Here is a 27615-nt window from a genome sequence, read left to right on the forward strand (position 1 = left end):
TGTCTGCTCCTTTTGTTGTCAGTGGCACTGGAATCTGTGTTTCTTTTTGTTGCGTCCTCTTGTGTCAGCTCTCTGTGTGTGCGGCACCATTCCTGGGCAGGCTGCACTTTCTTTCGCACTGGGCGGCTCTCCTTACAGAGCGCACTCCTTGCGCGTGGGGCTGTTCCCCACGTGGCATGGCACTCCTTGCACGCATCAGCACTGCGCGTGGGCCAGCTCCACACGGGTCAAGGAGGACCGGGGTTTGAACCGCGGACCTCCCATGTGGTAGATAGAAACCCTAACCACTGGGCCAAGTCTGCCACCTATTCTTAGGCTTTTAAAATACTTTTATTTGTATTTAAAACAATTCATCTATAAAATCCTTACCCCTCCACAAACAGCCATAAATTGGAAAAAAATACAAACTAAACTTTAACATGAGAGAGGATATTATTAAAAGATATAAACCATGACTATTTTTTCAGTGTCCTAAGCATCTCATGCATCTACATCCATCATCTGTGAGGCTACATAGCGCATAGCATGTTCAGTCTCTTCTAACTTACATATAATTTACAATTTAACTTAAAGTATTAATTTATAAATACAGAAATATCATCCAACTTCATTAGTACAGTCCCTCTTAAATGATATTTAAATTTTACATAAGCTTTATACCATGGTGTCACAGTTTGATATGGATATGAATTCCAAAAATAAATATTGGATTATGTTCGTAATCTGATCTGTACCTGGGCATAACTGAGGTATGACTAGGGCTTTGATTGGGACACATCATTAGGGCGTTGATTCCCCGCTACTTGGTGGGTGAGGATTCAAAGATAAAAGGCAAGGCAAAGGACTGAGTTGAGGGCTCTTAACATTGGCGTTTTAATGTTGGGGTTTGATGCTGAAGTCTTAAGCTGCAGCCCCAGGAAGTAAGCACACAGAAGAAAGAGAAGCAAGCTCCAGGAAAAAAGGAACCTTGAACCCGGAGAGAGGCAAAATCCTTGAAGGGAGGAACCCAGGTAGCCTGAACCCTTGCAGATGTCGGCAGCCATCTTGCTCCAACACATGAAAATAGACTTTGGTGAGGGAAGTAACTTATGCTTTATGGCCTGGAAACTCTAAGCTCCTACCCCAAATAAATACCCTTTATAACGCCCAGCAGATTTTTGGTATTTTGGATCAGCACCCCTTTGGCTGACCAATACACACGTTAAACTTGGAAGTTGCAGAGCACTGTTGTTGCAATCATCGTACCTCTAGAATATTTTTGTAATCATTAACTGTCAAAGAACTCTGATACAACCAGGAATGTGCACAACTAGATGGCAAAAATTATATAGAGTTGATCCTCATTATTTGCAGATTCTGTACTTGCAAACTCACCTACTTACCAAATTTGTAAATTAACGTTCACAGTGCTTTTGGGTTATTTACGGATATATATATGCAGGTGGTGAAAAACTGAGTCACACAATATGCATGATCCCAGCTGAGGATGAACAAGGCAAACTGCTTTCCCTTCATGTTTCAACTCTCATTTTGTAAACACATGTATTTTCTCACTTTTGTTCTTCATGCTTCAAATCTCATACTATAAACAGTATATTTCACATTTTTGTGCTTTGTGTTAGTGATTTAGCTGTTTAAAATGGTCCCCAAGCATAGTGATGAAATAATGTCTAGGGTTCCTAAGCGCAAGAAGGCTGTGATGTGCCTTACAGAGAAAATATGTAAGTTAGATAAGTTTGATTCAGGTATGAGTTATGGTGCTACTGGCAGTGAGTTCAATGTTAATGAAGCAACGACATAGTAAATAAGGTATCTTTAAACAGAAATACACATAAATCAAGGTTATGTATTGCTTGGTTGAAAAAAAATGTTGTGAAAACAGGTTTGCAAGGACCTAACCCTCCGTATTTTCACCTAGGAACAATGGTTCAGTATTTGCTAAAACATGTTTATGGTGACTTTATAGAATACAACTACCATAAAAAATGAAAAGTGACTGTATTCACTTATTCTGTTAAATAAATGGCATTTTTCACATTCACTTTTAACATACCTTTGAAGATCTTAACCATTTTTTGGTTATAACAAAGGAAAAAAATACAACCTTAAAGTTGATAATAATGGAATTGTGGAGAGTATTAAAACAAAAGAATAGGAGTCAGAAGATGAAAGTTCTGGTTAAAGCAGACACAGATTGTGAACAACCCTCCCATCCCTAACTCACAGGGTCTTTTAAGAAGTAAGAGAACTAATAAAGGTAAAAGTGCTTTATAACTCAGAAATACTCCACAAATACAGAGTGAAATTACTATTAGTATTGCTATTTGTATTTTTTCAACATGATTCTTTTTATTTCTATGAGGTACCTTTATTTTAACCAATACTAGTTACTTCTTTATAGTTATCACTGTACCATTCTGAAACAAAACAATTGTACACCAGTTTGCCAACCTCAAAAAAAAAAAGGAAAGGTCTGCTTTCTTAGAAATTTGGAAAAATGTTTGAAAATCCCAATAATTTCTTTAGATCTGATATTTAAGGTTCTCCATTTCATAATACATGTTATATAGCATGTCTCTAAGTTAGAAGACCATACTTAAAAGAAAAAAACAAAGTTAAGTGTAGAATTGTATATAAGAATCCTATACAGTTTTGATACACTGAAAATATACTCTAGAACAAAATCTTATAGTAAAAGGAACATTCTCCTGATCTTGGAGTGCAAAGATAAGATTTCCATAGCAACAAAATGCAACTTCAATTATGCTATATAATAAGCAATTGCAGTTATTATAATTTACATATAAAAGTTCAAGCATATTCAAATAAAGAGTTGATATTAATATTCAGAAATATATTATCACAAATCTATTTCTCTAATACTGAAATATGCAGGACGATTCTTGACTCTGATGATAAATAATCTTAAATTAGAATTTATAAATAGTTCAAAAGGCTGTGGGAAAGGACAAAATAAGGATCTGAACTTAAGCTGCTCCATGAAATTACTAAACTGTGGTATAACTCGATGTTTATTACTATTATTTAAAATGTGTCCACAATTAAATTCCTATCACGCATATTTAGCCTGACAAACAACATGCCACAATTCCTCTATGAAAGGCAATTCTAAAAGTTCTTCACATATCAACTTATGATTTCTTCATTCTTACATATATTGAAGCATATTCTTTTTAAATACAATTTTTTATTGAAGTATATCATTCATACATGAACACACATAAAAAATACATAGTAAAGATTTTGAACTTACAAAATAAATATGCATAACATCATACAGGGGTCTCATACATCACCCCTCTATAACACCTTGCACTGTTGTGAAACATTTGTTACAAACTATGCAAGAGCCTCCTCAAAATATTACTACTAACTATAATCCTTATCTTACATTTGGCAGTTGGTATATTTTTCCCCCAAGCCACCCTATTTTCAAAAAATATATTTTTATTACAGAGGTTGTGAACTTACAAAATAATCATGCACGTGTGTAGAATTCCCATACACCACCCCTTCACCACACCATGGTGGAACATTTGCTACAGTTTATAAGATAATATCAGACTATTACCATCATCCATGGTCCATAGCATACATGAGGCACACTTTATCTATACACCCCCATTATCAACACAGAACATCTTTGGTCTTTTCTGCGTCAATCAATAAAATTATGTGATTTTTCTTCTTTTATTTATTTATGTGGTGTATTATGCTGATTGAGTTTCTTGTGTTGAACCACCCTTGTATGCCTGATATAAAACCCACTTGATCACAATGAATAATTCTTTAATGTGTTGCTGGAGTTGATTAGCAAGTATTTTGTTGAGGAGTTTTACATCCGTATTCATTAGAGAAAAGGATCTACAATTTTCTTTTTTTCATGGTATCTTTATCTGGTTTTGGTATTAGGGTGACAATGGCTTCATAAAATGAGTTTGGAAGCATTCCTTCTTGTTCATTTTTTTGCAAGAACTTAAGTAAGACTGATATTAAATCTTCTTTGAATGCTTGATAGAACTCACCTGTGAAATCGTCTGGTCCTGGGCTTTTCATTTTGGGGAGGAGTTTGATAACTGTTTCGATCTCCTTACTTGTGATCAGTTTGTTGAGGTTTTCTATTTCTAGGGTCAGTGTAGGTTGTTTGTACGTTTCTAGGAATTTTTCCATTTCATATACCAGTCTAGTTTTTTGGCATAAAGTTTTTCATAGTACCCTCTTCTGATCTCTTATTTCTGTGGGGTCAGTAGTAATGTTCCCATTTTCATTTTTCATTTCATTTATTTGCATCTTCTCTCATTTTTTTCTTAGTCTAGTTAAGGGTTTGTCGATTTTGTTAATCAACTCAAATAACCAACTTTGGTTTTGCTAATTCTATTGTTTTTTTGTTCTCAATTTCATTTATTTTGGCTATGGTCTTTGTTATTTCATTCCTTCTACTTGCTTTGGGATTAGGTGAAGCATGTGATTATTTTAATTTAAGACAATGATCAAACTATCCACACCTCTCAGCTTTCCTCATTGTCCATTCTATGAAACATAAGAGGAAAGAGAAATGAAAAAAAATTTTAACCTATGAATTATCATCAGTTCTCTAGGTCTTTTATGCCCAATTTAGACCAGTCCATCAAGCACATAACTTAAGAATTGAATGAAAAATAAAGTAACTGTAAAATTTAAACCTGACAGTGAAGGATTACTAAATGCTATATGCCAGCCACTTTATGTACATCTTTTTTTTTTATACCTACAGCAGCCCTCTGAGCCAGATATTATCCCCATTGTTGTAAAGAACACTGGCCTCAGGGAGTGAAATAATCCACACAAAGTCAAATATGGGATTTAAACCTGGGTCTGCATAATTCCCAATCTTGAGTTACCTCCTAGTCCAGTGATTTCAACTAGACCTTGAATTTAGTAAACAGTAAAATTTCCAAAAAGAAATTTGGTCAACATATATAAGATTACTGATTTTTTATTTTGCTAAGTTAGGATAGTACTACTATCCTCATCATTTCTTAAGAGAGAGTATATTTTAACATGAAGGAGGGAGGGAGGAAGGAGAGATGGGGATGAGAAGCAGAAAGGAAAGAAGGGAAGGAGACAGGGAGGAAAGTTTAAGAATAGAGGATAGTTCATCCTTTAAAGTTGGCAACTTTAAATCAACATATATAGATAGAATACATATTCATATCATATTATACTTACTGTGAACATATCATTATGATGAGCACTGGCCCAGACTCAGTGGTTATAAGACATTTAAGTATTTTTAAAAATGTATAAACTTTTTTTTAAAATGGAACCAGGGATTGAACCCAGTACCTCAAACATGGGAGGCAGGTACTCAACCACTGAGCTAAATCTCTTCCCTAAAAAGATATACTTTTTAACCTAATGAGACTTCCTTTTATTTAGGGACCAAAATGATAACACATCAAATATTGATAGTGTCAAATATTTTTATTACCAGAACAGGTATTCTCCACTGAAACAGTCTCATTAGGAGATAAAATAATCCTTCCTCTTCATAGCTCCTAAGAGAATAGGACACTAAACAGCTTTTAGTAATTTGCCAAACCAACCATAATTTTTATATCAAAGGATAACTGAGCATACTAAATAATGATTCCTTTTGTTTGCTGAACAGTTGATGAACCTGGTTGTGCAGGTTGAGAGAGGGTATTTGAGGGAGCTGAACTGTTCTTTCTTAGAGTGAGAGAATTAGGAGTTCCTAGAGAAAATAAGAAAGGGGTTGAAGAAGAGACATAAAGGTGAAGAGGAGCCAGCCAGAGGATATGAAATTTGGTGCACTATGGGAGAAAGGACTAAGAAAAACGTGGATATCTTTGTTTAAACCAGCTGTTATGCTTCTATAACCTGTATAGAAAGAGGAACCCAGAAGGAGAGGATGCCACAAGGACTTATATGTACTCTGCCCTAGGAACACAGAAATTTTGGGGAGGCTTAGGAGTCCCACAGGTATAAAATTGTGGGTTCAAGCCTATCTTATCTAGAACTTGATGGTAAGATTTCAGCATGAAATTGCCTTTCGATGAATTAGCCAGTCAACTATGACAATCCTAGTGAAAAGGTTATGTACTGACATTATTGAAGGAAAGGAAAGATATAAGGGATGCTGTACAAAGTGAAAGAACCTGAGCAAACAAAAGATATGCTTTGGTTACCGGAGTAGGGATGAAGGGTGGAGAAAGGAGGGACAGAGAAAAATGCCAAATAAGGAAATAGGCACTAAAGTATTAGGTAAGAGTTCACTCAATTAACAGTGGTCAGAGAAAATAAAGTTGATTTTTTTCAACTCAAGCTCATGGACCCCCTGAAATCTTTCCACAGACCCTCGGAGGTCCGAGGATCCATGGCTAAGAACCCCTGGTATTAGGGTTAGGAGGAATTTGTTCTCTCAAGGCAGACAGACCTGGATTTGCATGTCGGTTCAGGTAGATTGTATGACCATAGAGTTTTTATTTAGCTTTTCCAAACTTTTAGATTTTTTGTCTATAAAATGGAGATAACAGCCCTACTTTAAATAGAGTTATTTTAAGGATTAAATGAAATAGCATCGATATATATTAGTTATTATTTTTATTATTATAACTTGCTTAACTTGTGTCTAGAGATAACTCCTTCTTCCAGGAGAAATTTCTCAATCAAGGAAGCGGATGTGGCTCAAGTGATTGCTCCTGCCTACCATGTAAGAGGTCCCAGGTTTGGTTCCCAGTGCCTCCTAAAGAAGACAAGTAAGACAGTAAGCTGATGCAAGGGGCATGTGCAGCAAGCTGAAGCAACAAGATGACTCAACAAGAGACACGAAGAAAAAATAATGAGAGACACAACAAAGCAGGGAACAGAGGTGGCTCAGGCAATTAGGTACCTCCCTCCCACATCAGAGGTCCAGGGTTCAGTTCTTGGTGCCTCCTGAAAAGAAGACCAGAATGCAACAAACAGACACAGCAAATGCAAACAAGGAGAGGGTAGGGAGAAATAAATAAATAAAATAAATCTTAAAAAAAAAAAAAAGAATGTTCTCAATCTGGGATGCGGAATTCAATTATTATATGACTTAAGGATAAACTTAAAATTATATACCTATAAAATGGTTCTACTTAAGGAACATCAAGGTAAAACAGCTCTCTCAGAAAAACCAAAACAACAGGAAAAAAGTTTAATGTAGTAAATGTAAAATTTGGGGATTTTCAAACATGAGGCTTATTTATTCAACAATGAGTATCTACTATGTACAAGTTATTATGTTCAAGATTAAAGAGGTAAAAGATTAAGATAAGATTTATAGCCCTTTTCCTCAAAGACTTCAAGCATACAGCTTAGTAGATAAAATGAGGTAGGACACAAACTACTATAGCACAGTGTACTATGTAAGCATCATGAGATAGAAAATATCCAACTTAACTTTTGGTGAAGAAAAATAAGAAGTTAAAAAAAAGTAGAATCTGAATTGGTGTTAACGAGGCATTCCACTTGATATACTAGCAAGAGTCTAGATGAGAAAAAATTACTAACAATGGGGTACCTGAAAAATAGGCTCCTTCTATACAAGTTAAAAATGAAAGGCATTTTAAGGTTACAACAATGCCAGCCTTGAATGACTAGTTAAGGAATGAGGACTTCATCCCACAGGTAGTAAGGCGCCACTGAATGTCTGAGATAACTTGTAAACTCGGGAGATAGAAATGCCATTGGGGGTCACATGTAAGGACAGCAAAGAGAATCAGTATATGAGGAAATATAAAGCAATTTAAATAATTAAATATGAAGAGATGACAGAACACGTAGTCCTAGAGAGAAATAAAGGCTCCAGTTTCCTGTTCAGTACTGTTGGGATCTGGCTATCCGTTGGTTAAGTGAATGTCCTGGTAAGCTTCCCAATAAATGCTCCAATTTTTGCTTAAGCTCAATGGGTTTCTATTCCCTTTAACCCTGACAAAATGATCAAACTCTTGTGGCTAATCAGAAAGATAAATTAGATGCGAAATAGGGTAGAGACAGGTGAAACAGTCAAGCTAGGAAAGGAGCAAGCATAAGAAAGGAATAGCAAACAGAAGCAGAAATAATGAAAGGAAAGTAACCAATCTTGTGCAGTGTCCACAAAGTTTAATTTAAACAGAGAGTTTCAGGAAGATGATGCATTATCAAATACCTGTAAAGATTAGAAGGAGCAAATGGTCATTTATGTCTTTTATGAGAATAATTTCAACATAAAACACTGAAATCGGATATGAGTAATGGTAGAGAATAAAGGAAACCAAGGCAGAAATTTCTTTAAAGAAGTGTGCAGATGAAAAGAAAGAAGTTTGAAGGGAAAACAGAAATAAAGAATATAATAGAAACGAGCTTATCTTTAGGCAAAGGAGAAAACCCTGAGGAGAATGAAAGCTTTATTCCACAAAAGAGCAAGCATGGTATTCCAAAGGAAGCATAAGTCAGGAAAGCATAGCCTTAGGAAGGTGAAAATTTTTTTTCTTAAAATTGGAGGAAAAGGGGTATTTAAAACTTGAAATTGTAAAGAGAAGAAAAGTGAAGGAAACTCACATTGTGGAATACCATCTATCATTTGGTGAGGCAGTCACTAGGTGAGTGATTTGCTGAGAATACAGGAGTAGGTTGAAAGACTTAGGGAAAATATAAAAGGTTTGAACCATCGAACTGTGGGGAATGTGATAGGGAGGCAACGAGATGTAAGACAAGAATCACTTTTTTGACCCAAGGATTCAGGAGATAAAACACAACACACAAACTGCTATAATAATGGAAAAGTGAACTACTAGATCTCTGGCTAAGGATAACTTTATAGTTCATTTATAACTAGTATAATGTAACCTTAACTTCAAACTTGCTAAAATTTATGAAGTATGGCTCTTCACAAGTGTTTCCGTCCTAAAAGCTGAAAAATATTCTATTTTAAATTTATATTATAAAAAGTTTTATATATACTTCAAAATAATATTTTAACTAATAAAAAATAACTCAGACCTTAATTCCATATCCAAAAATCAACTTCAGAGGGACTGAGGATTTAAATGTAAAAAATAAAACTTCAAAACTCTTAGTAGAAAATATAAGTGACTATCTTTTAGAACCAAGGCAGGGAACAATTCCTTAAACAAGGTCCAAAAAGTAATTATGTTAAAAGCAAAGGCTGAAAAATTAAGAACTTTTTTCATCAAAAGACACCTTAGCAATGACAAAATTGCATTTAGGATTCTACGTTTGTAAATACCAGGAAATTTGTGCAAGACAGTAATTTATTTTACTTGCAATATTAACTCTGATTTACTCCACAGTACTTTATTAAATGAGCTATCAAATACCTGAATATGGGGCTCACAAAATCTGGTTCTTTGAGTAGAATGACCTTCAAATGTATAATAATAATAATAATAATAATTCTAAGTCGTTTCTTAGAAGAAATATGGAGTGGGAACAATGAGCACTTGATGAACTATTTATATATATAATTTTCACTATTTCCTTGCTTAAAAAATCACTCTTTCAGTCAAACTAACATTTGATTGCCTAGTATGTGCTGTTAAGTGATATAATACTTTACACAGCTTTCTAAGTGTATTAAGTGTGTCAAACGATTGCCAACGCAAAGAACCAGAAATCTGTTAGCTATAATAAAGAGATTTATTTGGGGCAAAGGCTTACAGTTCCAAGGCCGTGACAAGTCCACACCGAGGCACCATCAGAGATGCTTTCTCACCAAAGTCGGTTACTGTTGCTATTGGTATATTGCCACATGGAGCCACACTGCCAGTCTCTGCCCAGGTTTCAGCCTTTCCCACCTGAGCTCTGTGGGCCCAGCTTCTTTGGGCTCCATGCTTAAGCGACTCTGTAGTCCTATTCTTTGGGCACACGGCTTGTTTCTTTCCAGGCTGCCTAATATCAGTCTCGGCCGTTCTGCAATCTTCCCAATTTTAGCTGTAAGCTATCAGGCAAATGGTTCACCTCTTCCCAGGGCCTCAGCGGTTTATGCTCCATCACATGGCAAGATCAAAGTATGAAAAGAGCTCTAACTCCATTTGAGTGTTCATTTATATCAGACCCAACAACGGGACAGGGACTTAACTGAGTCATGCCTTACTGACATTGTCTAATAAAAAGCCCTACAGCAATTTTATCAAGTAATCTAATCAAAGACCCCCCTCAATTGAATTTAATGCAATCAAAGGGTATCACTCACAGAGGTCCTAGGTTAGTTTACAAACACCTTTCTCTTTTTGGGATTCATAAAATAATCTCAAACTGCCCCACTAAGATATTCAACTAGATAATTTATAAATCCACTGGATAAAAACTGTATAACTTTATACATTCTATACTAAATGTAAAATATTGAATGTAGGCTTGTTGATCATAATGATGTAAATCTTTTTGAATGTTTGCCAAAAAAGGTAAAATGTTTAAAACATCCCTCCCACATACCACCCTCATCCCAAAAGGAAGTGAAAAGACAAGTTACAAACCAATAGAAGACATTCACAATATATGCAAAGGATTAACATGGGAGAATATAAAGAATTCTTATAAAATCAATAAAAACATAGAAAAATAGGCAAGAGACATGAAGAGGCATTTTGATGAAGATGAAATATAAAAGGCCAGTAAATACAAAAATAAATGTTCTATATCAGTGATGATAAGGGAAATGCAAATTAAGATCCCAATGAGGGACCATTTACACGTTTTTGATCTGTAAAATTTTAAGACATTATTGTTAGAGAAGATGGATAACTAAAGGATCCAGTTCTCTCTCATATACTGCAGATGTGTTACCTGGTATAACCACACTGGAAAATTAATGCAACCACATTGGAAGTTCAGCATCAGTTCCTAAAATTTAGCACCTACCCTTTGATCTAGCAACTCCACCTCTAGATACATAATTAAGAGAAATTCCTGCAAATGTACAAATGGAAACATACAGAATGTCCATAACAGTATTGTTCTCAATTACGAAAATCTGAAAACTAAATGCCCAACAAGGAGAGAGTGGATGAATATCCAAATACCCAAAGGGGGAAGATGACTTAATGAAAAACTGGTTGACTAGAAGGCACTAGGGGGATGGGATGGAGGAAAACAAAGGTCTGAACTTTTTTACAGGAGAGTACATGGGTACTTACAATAGGTAGGTAGATAGGTAGGTGGGTAGGTAAGTAGAGAGAGAGAATGGATCAAAAGAATTCATACATGGACCAATATGGGTGTGTCATCAGCTAAGGATAATGATTAATTCAATGTAGTGCACGTGGTTGAAACATGCACTAAAAGAAAAACTCCAAAAACTGCATGAAATTTGCTCAATGAAAATAAATCCTAATAACAGAATCTATTATTTCTTATTTATCAGCTCAACTTTATAACGTGACGAACCAACACTTAGTTTCCAGTCTAAGGTGTTTTGTCATCCTCAAGTACATTCCTCCCAGGCTTTCCTGTTCTTCACTTCTTACAGATAATATGTATATAATGTTAAATTTAATTTTTGTGGGACTATAAAAAAATCAAACATGATAATAAGGCTAGTTTCAAATAATATTTCATTAGATAAAATCTAAAGAAATTACACTTGTATCAAGATAAATGTTTTCTCAGCATTTCTAAGATATAAGAAGTTACATCATTTTCATTAATATGTTTTTCCCACTCAAAATTTAAATGTCTCTTTAAATCTTGGTTTTCAACTTTCTAACTTGCTGCCAAATTTGAATTCTGCAGTAAATCAAAGTTAATCATGTTAAATGCCAAAGGTTTTGATCTACTCCAGTTAAAGTAAAAGTGGTTTTTGAAATAATGGAGTAGATATCTGATAATTGTTCAACAGAGTACATTTTACAAGGAAATACAAAATAAACTGTTCCAATCAAGTATCATTTATACGTAGAGAAGTGACATTATTCTGAGTGTTATTTATCTCTCCAAACCACTACTCCACTCTTCTCATTTGTCTAAAAGTAGACTTGGGGGAAATGGATGTAGCTCAAGTGGTTGAGTGCCTGCTTCTCATGTATGAGGTGCTAGGTTCAATCCCTGGTAACTCCTAAAATCAAAACTAACAAACAAATGAAAAAATTAACTCTCATTAGGGAACGGATGTAGCTTAGTGGTTGAGTGCCTGCTTCCCACGTACAAGGTCCTGGGTTCAATCCCTGGTAACTCCAAAAAAAAAAAAAAAAAGACATAGGATTAACCTGATGGATGGTAGAAACTTACTGTATTAAGTTTCCTAGCTGCAAAAACCAATCCCATAGAACAGGTTAGCTTAACAATAGGAATTTATTGGTTCACAGTTTCAGAGGTTAGAGGGCTTGCTTCCTCCCCGGGTTCATATTTTTGGTTGGCTGGCAATCTTCGGGCTTCTCTGGCTTTTCCATTACATAGTGATGCACACGGTGGCATCTTCTCCTTTCCCTCTTGGGTTCTGTAGACTTGCAGCTTCTGGCTGCTCTCCGTGGCTGCTGCTTTCTGTGTCCTATATCTTTTGCTTATAAGGACATCAACCATATTGAATTAAGGCCCACCCTCATGCAGTTTGGGCACACCTTAACTAATAACAACTTCAAAGGTCCTACTTGAAAATGGAGGACCAGGGCTTGGGACCTAACCATGCTTTTGTGGGGAACATGATTCATTCCCCAACATTCTGCTCTCTGGACCCTAAAAAGACATGTTCTTTCCACAGGCAAAATGCATTCATTCCATCACAACATCCCCAAAAGCCTTAAGTCATTTCAGTAATAATGCTAAACACAATTGTCATTAAAAGCAGTTATGACCCAACTGGGGCAAAATTACTCTCAGTCTGTTGACCTATAAAACCTAAAAAACAAGTTATCTGATTCCAATATACAATGGTGGGACAGGCATAGGATAAACATTCCCAATTCAGAAGACAGAAGTTGAAAGGGAAACAAGGTCATAGGCCCCAAACAAGTTCAAAACCCAGCAAGGCAAACAACATTAGATTTCAAGGTCTGAGAGTCATCTATGGATGAATGTTTTGACGTCCATGCCTGATGGAGGACAGTGGCCACTGCTGTCCTCAAACACTGCAGTGAAGGCCCACCCTTCTGAGCACTGGAATGGCAGCCTGGCTCTCCACAACTGCTGGGACACAAATCCCAACGCCTCTGAACACTGGGTTGGTGACCCTCTCACCAAATAAAGGGTACAAGGCCCACCCCCTCCAGGCACCAGGCAGATGGCCTGGCCTCTTCAAGTGCAGGGGTAGACTAGCCTTTTCCACACAGAGATAAGCTTAGATCTCTTTCCTCTCACTACAAAGAAATATCACCTACACTTAGTTCGGAAATTTCCTTGGCTTAATATCCAGGTTTGTCACTCTCAAATTCTACTTCCCATCTGATATCAGAACTAAAAATGCCAAGTTCTCTGCCACTTTATAACAAAGATTGCCTTTCCTCTGGTTTCCAATAACATATTCATCATTTTCTTTAGGACTCATATTTCTATCAACAGTCTCTTCAAAGCCTGTAACCATTACCCAATTCCAAAGCTCTTTCCACATTTTTAGATATTTCCAAAAATTATACTCAGTTTTGTACCTGCTAAAACAATTATCACATAATATACTGGTTTAACAAAATAAATGTATTGGGTCACAGTTTCAGAGGCTAGAAGGCTTGCTTCCTCCTGGGTTCAGTATCTTCTGGCTGGTCAACAATTGTTGGGGTTCCTTGGCTTTTCGATCACATGGTGAAAAAAATGGCAGCATTTTCTCCTTTCTCTCCTAAGTTCTACTGATTCCCAGCTTCTGGCTGATCCCCATGGCTGCTTCTTTCTATTTCCAATTTCCTTTGCTTATTCGGACTTCAGCCATATTGGATTAAGGCCCACCCTCATTCAGTTTGGGCACTCCATAATTAATATCTTTAAAAGTTCTATTTACAAATGGGTTCACACCCACAGGACAGGGATTAGGACCTGAGTGTGCCTTTTGGGGAGGGATAAGATTCAATTTCCAACACTTACCACTGCCAAATTTGAAGAGCAGAAAGAGGAGTACCCAAGGAATCAGATGCTAAGCCCTGGAGTGAATAAATAATGCCTCAGAGGTGCGCCTACCTCTCCCTATTTCAATACTGATTATAGGTGGATGGTAGATGTTATAGGAGACTTGAACTATACTACACTAATGAGACTTGAACTACATCTCTACTATAGGCATGAGAGCAGCAATCATGAAATTTGAGCTGAAAAATTACTTTGTGTCAATTTCTTAAAGAGTTGTTGCTAAGTCTCATTATTGCCTATTCTAAATCCATACTGTACTCTATACTTTGCTTAACTGAACCTCAAAACATTGTCTCAAAGTCAAAATAAAATTAGAGCAACTTAAATAGAATCAGTGGCGAAGAAATTTGAATAGGTTATTTCTATCTTATTACTCTCTGAATATCATTTTTCTTCAAAACTCTAATAAGTAATATTTTAAAAAATGGAAGGAAATGAAGAAATCGACTCAAAACACCAAGAGTTCTCTCAGTTGAAAAAGTTTGTCAGTTGTCTCTGAGTGAAATGGAATTATGAGCAACTTTTGTTTTGTGCTTTTCTGCATTTTCCCAATTTCCCACAATGAATATAATTTGAAAAACCTATAAAATCAGTGTTACCCACCCTTTCTACCTTCTTATGCCACATACCCTTTAGATCACCCAAAAAAACCTTAATTCTTCCAACTCTAGTCCTTTCACTAATATCTACTTAGATGCCACCTCTTAATAGCCCATCAAATGAGTAAAATACGAGTGTGCTGAACAGCTGAACGTAACAAGATGTAGAAATCCTTTTGTGTACTACCAGGAAATATTTTTAGAAGGAATGAAAAACATAAATTAAAGAAAACTATAAAATTTCTTATGTCAATGATTATAACCAACTTCTCTTAAAATAGTAAACAGACATTCTTCATCCTAGCTGAAGGCTTCTAGATGGAGCCTCATCATTCTATTGGACACCTACTAAATGCCAAACACATTGCTAGGATGGCCATGTACTTAAAATTTTAAATCAAAGGTTATCCTATGGACAGCTTATAGAGATGTGCTAAATCTCCTGTAATATTTTTGGAAATATTTGCTATGTCTCCAAAACAGTAACTGTTAAATGAAGAAAATCTGGAAAGAATTATTTATACTGTTTTCTTTGTAGACTATTACATATCTTATTCTCAGTAATAAAGCACTGTTAAATTTTAGACTACCAAATGGAATATGAAAATCATTGTTCCCTGTTAGAGAGGGATCTAACAAGAAATGTAAGGTTTATATTAAAGTTAATTAGTTCATTACGTCCTTAGTCAATTTCTTAAAGTTCACATAATTACAATATTGGAAGGCAAAACATTTAAGAATCCACACAACTGTGTCAACTTAAAGAATGGTATAGTGGAACATATACAGACCTCAGTTCAAATTCAGATTTAGAGTCTAACCATGGGCAATTTATTCATCATTACTGAACTTAGTTTCCTTATCCGCAAAACGTAAATACCCACCTTACTGGATTGTTGTGAAGATCAACTAAGGTATACACAGAATAACTAATACAGTGTCTGATACGTAGCAAATAATCAATAAATGTTATATGTACTTTATTTTTAGTTCTTTGAAAGCAAAAACTGTATCTTGTTATCTATTTTTGTCCTCCAGTACAATTTTGGTACACAATAAATGTTTGTTGAAATTATCTCCTGTAATTTTAGGCTAACTATCTCAACCATCCACTCGAGGAAGTCACCTCCAATAAACAAATTCTGTGGGGTATGGAATTTAAGTTTCCTAGTCCAACATTTTATTAGGCATTTTGATGAAGATGAAGCTCCAATAAGCAAAAAGGTATTATGCTGCTCAATATTTGGTTCTACATCCTACAAAACTACCTTTGAAGCCAAAATTTTCATTTTGATATTCTTGATAATTCTCATTAATCCAGTTTCCTTGGAAATGAACTTCACCATTTTGGGTTTCACGAAAGTATCTAAGTGTCCCACTAAACTTCAAATCAAATAAACAATTAAGAGACTAGCACACAACAAATTAGTTATGAGATTAATATTAGAAGTTGCCAATTAAATTTACATTTTTAAACCCTATTTTTAGTTGTACTATAGCAAATACTACTCCTTACATTTTGAATCCTCTAGCCAAAGTCTATGTGTATTTTATTAATGCTCCACTGTTGATTAAACTTCCTACGTTATTAGCAAGTTACAAACATTATTCCATTATAAATATTACAATATCTAAAAACAAAGTATTTCAGTTTCAGATTTTCTTAGATTTGTCTTTCTAAAACAAAAAGTTATTAATAAGCCAATTTCAGCTCAAGTAATAGAGTATTTCAAATTCTGCATTATATTCCTTAAAACATAATTTGAAAAATAATCACATTTTGGATATATACTGTTTCTAAATAAATAAGAAGTATCAATTTCATTAAAATTCAGTTATCATATGCAACTCTCAGTTTGAGAAGAGTATTCCTGAGACAAGACAGGGCAAACAGTTTTTAACTATTGAAAACATTTTAAACTGTTACATAGACTTACTGATTAATTACTTAAAATCTATATGGCATAGAGACACTAAGAACACTTTAATCTAAAGGAATTCACACAATTTAGAAGCCATAGAGAAACTGGTCCTCAAAACAAGTTCAATGAATATTTGGTTATTATATACTAGCTTCATGAACAAATGACATAATAAAATGCTTCAGTAGTTGACATAGTGAAACAAATTTTATCACCATTTATCTCAAGTACTGGTATAAATATTATTCTCAATATTTTAACAAGCATGATAAAGTTTAAATGCAATAACTTTTATTAGAACTGGGAGTCAAATAAACCAAGAAAAATGCCCTGGATATACATGACAAACTATGAGGTAATAATAAGAACATTCGTTTTTGAAGGGGTTATAATTTAGTTTAAGGCCTTACTTTAGATTAGGTGTTTCCTTACTTTGATCCAATTTTTTAAAATCATTTTTAATTATTTCAAAATTGAGCTTAGATAATATTTTAACACACATGAAATATATTTTCAGTTCCAGTGCCCAAGTAAGTTTCTAAAGGATACCAAACACTTTATGATTCTAAAGCCACTTTACTCAAAATAAAAATGCTCTGGTCACTTTTGCTTTTTCTCAGAACCAAAAAGTATGCTTTTCATGTTTCGAAACTAGACAATGCAAAGTACTTTAAATGCATCTCAACCATCTTCATTTCAAAAGCTCATGTATACTAATAAAATAAATTCTATTCATTCAGCAAACGTGGTAGGCTGTCAGACCTGCTATAAAAAGCTAAAAGTAACTAAAATGCTATATAGCAACGTTTACAATGATATAAAATCCGGCTTTGCATTTCAAAAGATTCCAAATTTGCAACAGTGCATTCCTGTTTCTTGGTTGTAATCTGTTTTTGTGAAGGAAATATCAAGTATTACAGCAATGCCTTCAAACTTCCATCTGACCGCACAGAACGCCAAACTTAAATGGGGAGCTATCAAAAATTCATTTTAACAGCAAGAAATTATCATCAAATTTTTAGGTGAAAGTGGGAAAGAATAATATTGCTGCCCGACATGGACTTAACTAATTAAGGGATCTATTTTGTTCTCATCTCGTGTAGGCATGTGGTGCCCAATATTTTCCCTAGTCGACCGCTCTCTCGTTTGTAAACAACTTCTGCAGTTTCTCTGATGTTCAAACCGGAGGGAAAATGAAAGTTTGAAAAGCATCAGCATCTGAGCTTCCGGATCTGAGCAGGGGAGAAGCCTACAGAGGGACTATATAGCTATGACTTGATAGCATAAAGGAAAAAGGAAAACAAGGCTGTCTTCATGTTGGAGGAGAGACAGTCGCCTAAAGAGGGTTGATAAAGTGAAGCAAGCACTTGGTGCGGCTCGCTTTAAAAAATAAAACTTGTTATGTGGGCTGCAAGTTACGGGGGCGCCTTTGTGCACAGGCTGAGGGGAAGGAGAGCGACGAGAAAACAGCTTAAGAGCCATTCAAAGGAGTTTAAGAAGCAGTGTACTGGGGGAAAGGCAGGGCCCCGCCCGGAGGAGGGAGGGGGCGGCGGGGGCATTTGCAGACGGCTCTGACACTAGGGAGGGGGCGGTGAGCTGGCCGCTCCGGGTCCGTTTGAGAGCAAACCCTGGCTGCAGCCGTGCTGCACGCAGCCAGCAGAAATAGGCAAAATCTGTCCTCTCTGGTAGAATCACAGTTAAGCGGCAGCGTCAGTAGGCCGGGGCTCCAGCGGGGGAAAAGGGTCAGGCTCCCAAAGGAAGCAGCTCTCGAGTGACATCCCCGAGTTTCCGCACTTAGCGGGCCAGGGGCGCGACGACCGCACAGCTTCTCTCGGCCAGACTTATTCCCTCGCCCATCCACTGGCGCCTCCCACCCTGGCTGCGGCCCTTACCTGTAGCTCCGTAAGCAGAATCTCCCCCCGCTCGGGGTTGGACGCCATTGCACTCCGCTCTGGACTCCGCACCTGGACGCGGCCGCCGCAGGGGGAAGGCGGGACGGGACCCCGGATCGAGTGAGGAGCGGGGAGAGAAAGGGGGGGGGGACCAAAAAACAAAAAACTAGGGATTCATGGAGGCGCAGCCCCTATTAGAGGCGCGGCTTACTGCGTCCGATTCATCAGAGAGAGCAGCGGGGAGCGAGAGGATTCGTGGAGGGCTCACCCTTGCTGCCCGCCCACGGCCGGCCGCTCGGGACTAAGCGCTCAGCCGCTCCTCCTGGGCGAAGCTAGGAGCCGCCTCAAGCCTCTCTCCTTGCGGGGCGCTGCGGCCGCGGCTGCAGTATCTCCTGTCGCACCATTTGGCTGTCACCGCGTCGCAAAAGCGGCTTCACTTGGCGGCTGCCTGGGCACGTGACGGCCATGGCCCCGCCCCTCGACGGGCGGGGTGGGGGAGGAGCGGAGAAGACCCCGAGGGCAGGAGAAGAGCGCGGGGTGGGGCGGCTTCTGATTCTGCCCCGCGACGAGGGCAGCCGTTAGACCCCTCCCGGGTGAAAATGAGGGAGAGGCGTGAGCTCGGGACTCCCGGGAGGCGGGGAGAGGGGGAAGACGCCCGCCCGCTTTCCTCCAGTGTTTAACCCCTCTGTAAGCTAGAACTCGGGAGCCTGCTCGCTCTCTCCCCCACCCCCGTGCCACTTTCTCTTTTCCTGCCGAAGTTTGAGTCTTTCTCAGACTTTTCTAACCCTCCCTGCCCCTCCTCCGCCGCGCTGTCAACCCGAGCTATTAATCTTCGCCTTCTCTCTGCCCCACCCCTAGCGCGTCTTGCGGACCAGTAAAGGTGCTCAGCTGGCTAAACTGGTGTGCGGTCTCTACTTTTCAAGAAATGTTAGCTGCTCGCAATCTTCTGACAATTTTTAATGTACAGCCTTTAAGATGCCTATTCCTCAAGAGCTGAATTGCTATGGATTGGGCCAAAGAACTCTACTTAGCTCAGAATTTAATTAGCTGGCTACTTGAATTGTTTTAAGCTGAATTTGGGGGTGGAGGAATTATGAAAGGGGAACAGAACCAATGTCCAGGAATGGAAATGGGCCAACCTTCCTGGGTGTAGTAAACGGTCAAGCTAACCCATCTATTTAGTAATATAGAACCAAGCAATGAAAGTTTTGGGTTTTCTTTTAAGATGACACCGTAGTATTCAAGAATGTCAGTAAAGTTTCCAACACAGGTTGATTTTATCTGAGCTGTGAATGAATATTCTAGGCACCTGCCTAACTTTTGATTATTTGAGGCTTAAGTACTTTGACTTTGTTTAAAAAACTACTCGGAGGGCTTCTCTAGAATCTAGAGCTACATGAGGGGCATTAGTTGGCATACTTCTTAAATATATCATGTACTTTTTCTGTGGTATGTTGAACCCAAATTTAGACATGTTCTCAATCCTTGCCTCTGTCGGTATGAACCCATTGTAAATAGGACGTTTTGAAGATGTTATTTTTAATTAATGTGTGGCCCAACTGAATGAGGGTGAGCCTTAATCCAGGTTTCTGTAGTGCTTTATAAGCAGAAAAAATTCAGACATAGTAGAAAAGAAAGCCACAGGGTGGGAGCCAGAAGCTGGAAGTTAAGGGAACACAGGAGAGGACTGTGCCATGTGATAAGAAAGCCAAAGAATGCAAGGATTGCCTGCCAGCCAGAACGCTACCCAGCCCTGGAAGAAGCAAGCATTCTAGGTTTTGAGTTGGACTTCTGGCCTCTGAGACTGAGCCAATGAATTCCTGTTGTTTAAGCCAATCCATTGTGTAGTATTTGTGATAGCAGCTGGAAAACTAAGACAGTTACATTCCATGTAAGGTGGTTAATGAATTACCATTGTTGAAAATGATAATTAAAATACATGAAAGACAGCATTTGGAGACACTAGGATATAATTACCCTCTGTGATAACTAAGAGCTAGGCCCTGGAGTTACAGCAATGACTAAGAGAGAGTCCTTGTCCCTGGAGTAATTGGGGAGTCTTTTTGGAGAAATAAGCTTGTGTCCAAACAACTTTAATGGTAGGCATAAAGTGATAGGGGAGCAATGTATGCAAATATGTATTGCTTATTTTTACCCTGAATTATTCCAGAAGGGATTTGAGAAGGGTGACGTGGGGAGCAATGTATGCAAATATACATTGTTTATTTTTACCCTGAATTATTCCAGAAGGGATTTGAGAAGGGTGACGTGCACATAGAAGGTGCTTAATACTGATGGAATTAAGACTTACCTTTTCAAAGACTTAGGAATAAAATGAATCAGCATTCTTTTTTCAAAATTTAGATATAAGAGAAAATGTTCACATTTTAGCAACCTGGAATATTAGAACTAGAAGAGAATGTCAGCCTGTTATTGGTAAAATAAATAATAAAAATAAGTCAGAGTTTAATTAGGATCATGTCTACATCATAAATTAGCAGTAGAGATGGAAATTGGAACCTAAGTCACCTAATTGCCAATTGCATGATTGTTTTAAGCTATATCATGCTGCTTTAGGAACAGCTCCAAAATAGAAACATCATTTAAATCGACGTAAAGCATAATGGTTCCTCCAACGACTTAAAACTTTAGATATTTCTATTGCTAAAACAAGTTTTGATAATATTTTCAATTTATATATCACATGTAAATGTAAACAAAAATTTTAACGTTATAGGAATTATTTCTGAAATTAGTTATGCTGTGGTAATATCAACACAAAAGGAAGGTCAACACAATATAAGAACTGTTCAATCTGTAAAATGTTACTTAAACTGTAAATCTAAAAGCTACTACCCAAAAATATAAATAAATAAATAATGCTATTACCCAGCTCACAATCTCTGTTCAGGAAAAAAAAGTATGACATAATCATACTTATCAGACTGAAGCACACTTGAAAAAGTTTCAGTGGGAACCCATATGTTGATTCTGATAAGTTGTATTCAGTCCCTGTTTACAAATGTTTTAGGGAGGGAAGTGGATTTGGCTCAACTGATAGAGCATCTGCCTACCACATGGGAAGTCCAGGGTTCAAACCCAGGGCCTCCTGACCCATGTGGTGAGCTGGCCCACGCTCAGTGCTGAAGCATGCAAGGAGTGCCCTGTCACGCAGAGGTGTCCCCCATGTAGGGGAGCCCCATGCTCAAGGAGTGCGCCCCTCAAGGAGAGCTGCCCTGCGCGAAAAAAAGCACAGTCCACCCAGGAGTGGCGCTGCACACACACAGAGCTAATGCAGCAAGATGAAACAACAGAGAGAGACACAAATTCCCGGTGCCACTGACAAGAATGCAAGTGTACAAAGAAGAATATACAGCAAATGGACACAGAGAGCAGACAACAGGAGGTGGGAGAGAGGAGAGAAATAAATAAAAAATAAAAATGTTTTAGGGAATCCTAAGGATAGTTTATCTCAAGTTATGTTCTAATTTATATTAACAGTATGTATACAGTTTGTTTTAACAAGAGTCCTTTTAAGAAGTTAAAGACATTGAAATACCTGAATCGTATCACTAACTATTCAGGTACCTTTTAAATTTTTCATACACATTTTGGAAGTCATTAGGAAGTAGAAATGCCCAAACATACAGAAATTACTGCAACTGACAGATAAAATATGATAGGAAATATCCCAGTAGAGCTGAACATCACTGTATATTTTTGGTTTTCTGTCATGTTGAGGAACAGACATTCAGATATTCAGATGATATGGATCCTCTTTTCCTTGAGATCCCATGTGAAATCAGACAAGAACTATATATCTAGGCAAAATCAGAACCCTTTAGTTTATGAGCTGCATGGTTTATATTGCTTTGCATTATTTCCTTTTTGTTCTTTATATTTAATAAAGTGTTTTTGAAATTTTCTACTTGTTCGAACAGTATTAAGGAGAATCAAGGGAAAGGTTTTTTGTTGTTGTTGTTGTTGTTACTGTTGATGTTTGTGTTAAAAGAGTGAACCACCTATCCCCAAGAAATTAGAGTAAAGTAGCAATGGTAAAGTAAAAGAGTCCCTAAAGAGAGGGAAAACACAGGAAGACAGAATCAGAGCTACTGTTTTCTTCTTTAAAAGACCCCTTATATAGACTGTGTATTCCCTTGTACTTTTTATGAGGATAACTTTGAGAACAAGGTTATTAAACTAAAATCAAGAACACAAAAGGGAAGCGGATGTGGCTCAAGTGATAGGGCTTCTGCCTACCATATGGGAGGACCTGAATTCAATCCCTGGGCCCTCTTAGTGAGAAAAAAGAAGAGAAAGCATGTCTGTGTGGTGAGTCAGTGGCCACGTGTTGAGCCAAGTGCCCGTGTGAGTTCCTACACAGTGTGCCGAGGGCCCACGGGGCAAGCTGAGTGCCCGCATGGCAAGCTGAGCACCTGTGCAGCAGCTGAGTGCCCATGCGAGTGCCCATGTGGCAAGCCAAGTGCCCATGTGAGTGCCCACGTGGTGAGCCAGTGCCCACATGGCGATCCAAGTGCCCATGCAGTGAGCCGAGTACCCACGTGGTGAGCCAGTGCCTGCACAAGTGAGTCATGCAGCAAGATGATGATGCAACAAAAAAGAGACAAAGGGGAGAATCAAGGTGAAGTGCAGCAGAAACCAGGAACTGAGGTGGAGCAATTGACAGGGAACCTCTCTCCACATCAGTGGTCCCCAGGATCGAATCCTGGTGAATCCTAGAGGAGTAAGACAAGAAGAGAAGACAAAAAGAGAAATGGCTACAGAAGATCACACAGTGAATGGACACAGCAAAAACAGCAAGGCGGGGGGGGGGGGGGGGGAGGAAAAAAAACCACAGAAGACTAGAGTCGGACATAGTGACTGTAGCAGATACTTATTTGGGGATGTCTGTTCAGTTCACAACCTCATCTCTGAGAATTACCCTTATCCCCATAGAAGAACTCTACAGCCATGTCGATTCTATTTGACTCACTGATAGAACATATCAAAATTTGGCCAATAAGATTCTTGTTCCAAGAATTTGAAAATATAATATTGGGATGCTGATCATTCACTGGCCCTAGAGTGGGGTTGTGGTTCAAGGAGCTAGGGTGTCCAGTTTCTGCATATGCACAAAGAAGGAGAAAAAGCTACTCTGTGGGAAGAGAAAATAATTCCTTCCTGTCACTGGGAATGTAATGATTACCAAAGCATACCTAGTCTCTGTCTTCATGTAACTTATAGTTCAGTGAAAGAGACAACTCAGATTGTCACACAGATATATAAAATGGCAATGAAGGTTAATCCAGGGTACTTTGAACACCAGTCTGATAGTCCCTTCCTGAGTACTTCACCCTTAAGCTGAGATCTCACTGGCAAGTAAATGTTAATTGGGCAAAAATGTGTGTTAACTTTCCAAGAAAAGAGAATAATGTAGGTGAATGTTCTAAGGTAGGAAGGAGCAACTTGTATAAGCACTGAACGACCAATGGGGCTATAGCAAAGAGAAGGGGCAAGAAGCAAGAGCCCATAGCCCTGTATGTTGCTTAGGATAGGCTAGGTTATGCCAAGTAACAAATGATTCTAAAAATCTTAGTGACCTACTATAAGATTTCTTTCTCTCTCATGCTACATGCCCAGCTTGTCATCTTTACTCTGGTCTCAGGTCGACAAAACAACCTGTCTGGACATTGTCACGTAAGAAAGCAAAGAAAAGTGGTAAGTCCCACATTGGTTCTTAAAGCTTTTACTCATGTTTTTCACTTTTCATCAGCCAAAACTTGGCCATGCATGAGATCAACAAGGCAGGGCTGTCTAATCCTCTGATAGAGAGGGGCACCACCATAAAAGGCACCTATAAAGGTGAATAGTAATCCAGTTCCATGCCATGTTTAAGATTTTTATATTTATCCAAGGAGATATGAAAAACCATCGAATAAATTTTCCATTTTTAACAAATCTTTCTTGTTGCTAGAAGAACAAGGGTTTGGAAATGGGCAAAAGTGGATATTGGGAGAAAAATTAGGAGGCGTTTTGGATCCAGGTCAAAAAAAAGGTTGGTAGTTTGGTCAGGGGTCATGGTAGTGGAAATGGAGATAAGTCGATCAATTTAAAAGACGGGAGAAACTAGTGATGTTTAAAGAGAAGCAGAGAGAAAGGACCATGTAGCCCCACAATGGTAGAAGAATGAAGAGACTTGATTCCTGATGTCTTAACCGTTACTGGCTCTAGTCCTCTGGGGAGTACAACTACAATAGTCTCGGTTTGAAGGTTCCCTGTATACTCCTGCTAAATCTTTGTGTGTTTTCAAGCAAACATCTCTAATTGAGGTATCAAACCAAGGTGAGAACCATCAAAGAAAAAGTAACACCACTGTTCCGGCTTTTGGATAAAAGTAGATAGAACCAGCAGCACAGTTTAACTCTTTCATTTGACTTCTTTATCTAGTCTACTTATTGTTCCCAAAGGGTCCTGACACCAGCAAATATAAAAATTATAATCAATAAGTATACACTAAGCTGGGCAGGAACCATCCCAGGGTACTTTGTTTACATCTATTTGGATACATATTAATAAATTTCTTCTCTGTGAAGCTATTGTATATAATATTGCTCTTCTTCTGGACCTAAAGACACATGAGAGGGTCCATGTATCTTATACATGGCCTGCTGTAATAACTCTTATGGTAGACATTCTGGGTGTATGCTTGTGTGTATGTATATATTACAGAAATATTTTAAGCTATCAGCTAGGGACCTTCTGTGTCCCAGAAAATTAGGTAAACTTGCCTTGAATGTCGAGTTTCATAGACTCTAAAATCAAGTCTCTGTTTTCCCCAGTCCAATTTCTGGGACTCTCTGGCATATTATTTACACCTGCCTGCCTGCTTCTTTCTCCTACCTCAAATGCCTTTAAACATGTCCCCACCCATCTGTGTCTTTTGCCTTAAAATATCATTCAAACAAGTTTCATATGATAAGACATATCCCCACCCATCTGTCTATATTGATATGGGCCTGCAGCTCAACCCATGACAAGTTACCCCCCAAAATCCACTGTCCTCAAGCATTTCATGAGTTTTAACCTTACCAAAGATTTAAGAGGGGTCATATTATAGAATACTTTTTGCCCTGATCCTTCATCTTCTATAGATTAGCAAGCAAGCAAATCTTACTCCTTTCACAGGCTGTTACAGTTTCACCATACTCATGTCTCACTGATTTGCAGTGTTTTCCCAAACAAGATTATTTGGAAATTTCTTCCACAAAAACCAGAATGTTCTCTTAAAAGGGATACCAGAGAATACAATTTTCTATAGCTTGCCACATAATCATTGAATAAATGGTAACTTTTTGAGGTGTATGTATTTGAAGTAATAAAAAAGAAAACAAAAATATAAAAAAACCCATTTCATTAGCTACCAGAGTGATGGCTTTATCCAATGTCAAACAGCCTCTGAAAACCTCACTTTATACAGTGGGAGAATGAGAGTAAAAACAGCAAGTAACGTCTTAGTATTATTATGAAAACAGTTTTGCAGACCCCCTAAAAAGATCTCGTAGAGCAGAAGTTCTTAACCAGGTGTCCACAAACCCCTCAAGTTCTGTGGAAAGATGCCAGGGGGTCTGTGAGCTTAAATTGAAAAAAATCAACTTACCATCTTTATTTTCTCTAACTTCTAACTGAAATCTAGCATTTCCTCACTTATGATTGTATGCAATAAACAAATTACAGTAGTATTTATTTTACCTGACTGGCAAAGTCAGGTGAAATAAACACAATCTTGTCTCTGATGTCTGGGTTAGTAAAGTTTCTCTACATGTGAATATGAGAATGTGTTTGCTGTGCATCCAGAGCATAAGATCTACTACCATGGCCAAAATAATTACAAGATTTTAGGCTTTTCAGGTAAAATGTTGGTATGGAGAATGAAAACTCCTGGCTGTCTCTGTTGAAAAGGAAAAAGGAATATAGGTATGAAAAAGTTTATGGAAAATATAACCCTTGTAATACTGTGCTTCCTTTCAGGTAAACTTCTTTTGCAACTGTAAAAGGGTAATAAAAATCAATACATACAAAAGATGTAGCATCAATCATACCAAAATTTTTAAATGGTTTGAGGGTGGAGTGGACCGAGAGCTTGCTTTCCCTGCCATAATTTCTTCAGCATCCAACTATTTTTCAATAATGTGTATCTACCATCTGAAATAGGGAAAAGCTGAAATTTTTTAACAAAGGGGTTCCCAAATACTATTACTTAAAGAACACTGAAGTATGTTACTCTGCCACACACAAGGATTGCCCACGGTAAGCAGTCCAGGTTATCAGGCTGGCTCTGCTCCATGAGGCCATCCAAGGACCCAGGTTGCTTTTATCTTATAGCTCTGCTGTCCATTTGGGCATTATTCTCAACTGCATGATATACCTTGTGAGAAGGAAAAGAGAGCAAGGGAACTTAAATGTCCAATGTCTTAAGGCCCAGACTCAGAATTACCATACATCATTTATGTTCACATTCCATTAGTGAGAATTTAGTCATTTGACCACACCCAGCTTTAAGTAAGGCTGAAAAATGTAATGTAACTGTAGAGTCATGTGCCTAGCCACACCTCCTTTACTGTAGAAGAAGGGTAGAGTAGATTTTGATGGACAATTCAGAGTATCCATCACATAATTTTTGTTTTGAAATTCTTTCATACTCATTACATAGAACTTTTAGTCACTGATATTTGTCATCAATCAAGTATTCTACCTCTCAGGCTTTAAAATGCAAGCTCCATATTTGTAGCTGTCAGATTTTGTAGGGCCTAAGTCAACTGTATTCATTGCCATTCAAATGGCAGTTTATTTTTTAATAAAAGTCAAATTCTTTGATGCTTACAGTGAGTATTTCTACGTTGAAACACTTGCTCTCTTAGAACACTCTCTCTCAGCTTGAACCTTCTTAGAACATGGCCACTACTCTGTGAGAAGCCAAAGCCTCATGAGAGGCCATATGTACATGTTCAGGTCATCAGTCCCTGCTGAGCCCAGCCTTCCAGTCATCCCCACCCAGGCACCAGACGTGTGAGTGAAGAAGCCATCTTGGTACTAGACCTTCTTGTC

General features: G+C 37.8%; 1 protein-coding gene across 3 annotated transcripts in view; it reads right to left on the reverse strand.

The window, feature by feature from the left end:
- The window catches only part of PKN2 (protein kinase N2), a 193418-nt gene extending 174447 nt beyond the window's left edge, over positions 1-18971 (reverse strand). Inside the window, exon 1 of one of the 3 annotated variants that reach the window (XM_004483583.4) lies at positions 18511-18971. In XM_004483583.4, the coding sequence (XP_004483640.1) occupies positions 18511-18558 (48 nt within the window). In that variant the 5' untranslated portion in view covers positions 18559-18971. The remainder of the gene's footprint in view (positions 1-18510) is intronic. The other 2 variants (XM_058303216.1, XM_058303215.2) reach the window with 2 other exon arrangements.
- Positions 18972-27615: the final 8644 nt, after the last annotated feature.

This window comes from Dasypus novemcinctus, chromosome 9 (genome assembly GCF_030445035.2).
Source record: "Dasypus novemcinctus isolate mDasNov1 chromosome 9, mDasNov1.1.hap2, whole genome shotgun sequence".
In the NCBI taxonomy this organism is placed as follows: domain Eukaryota; kingdom Metazoa; phylum Chordata; class Mammalia; order Cingulata; family Dasypodidae; genus Dasypus; species Dasypus novemcinctus.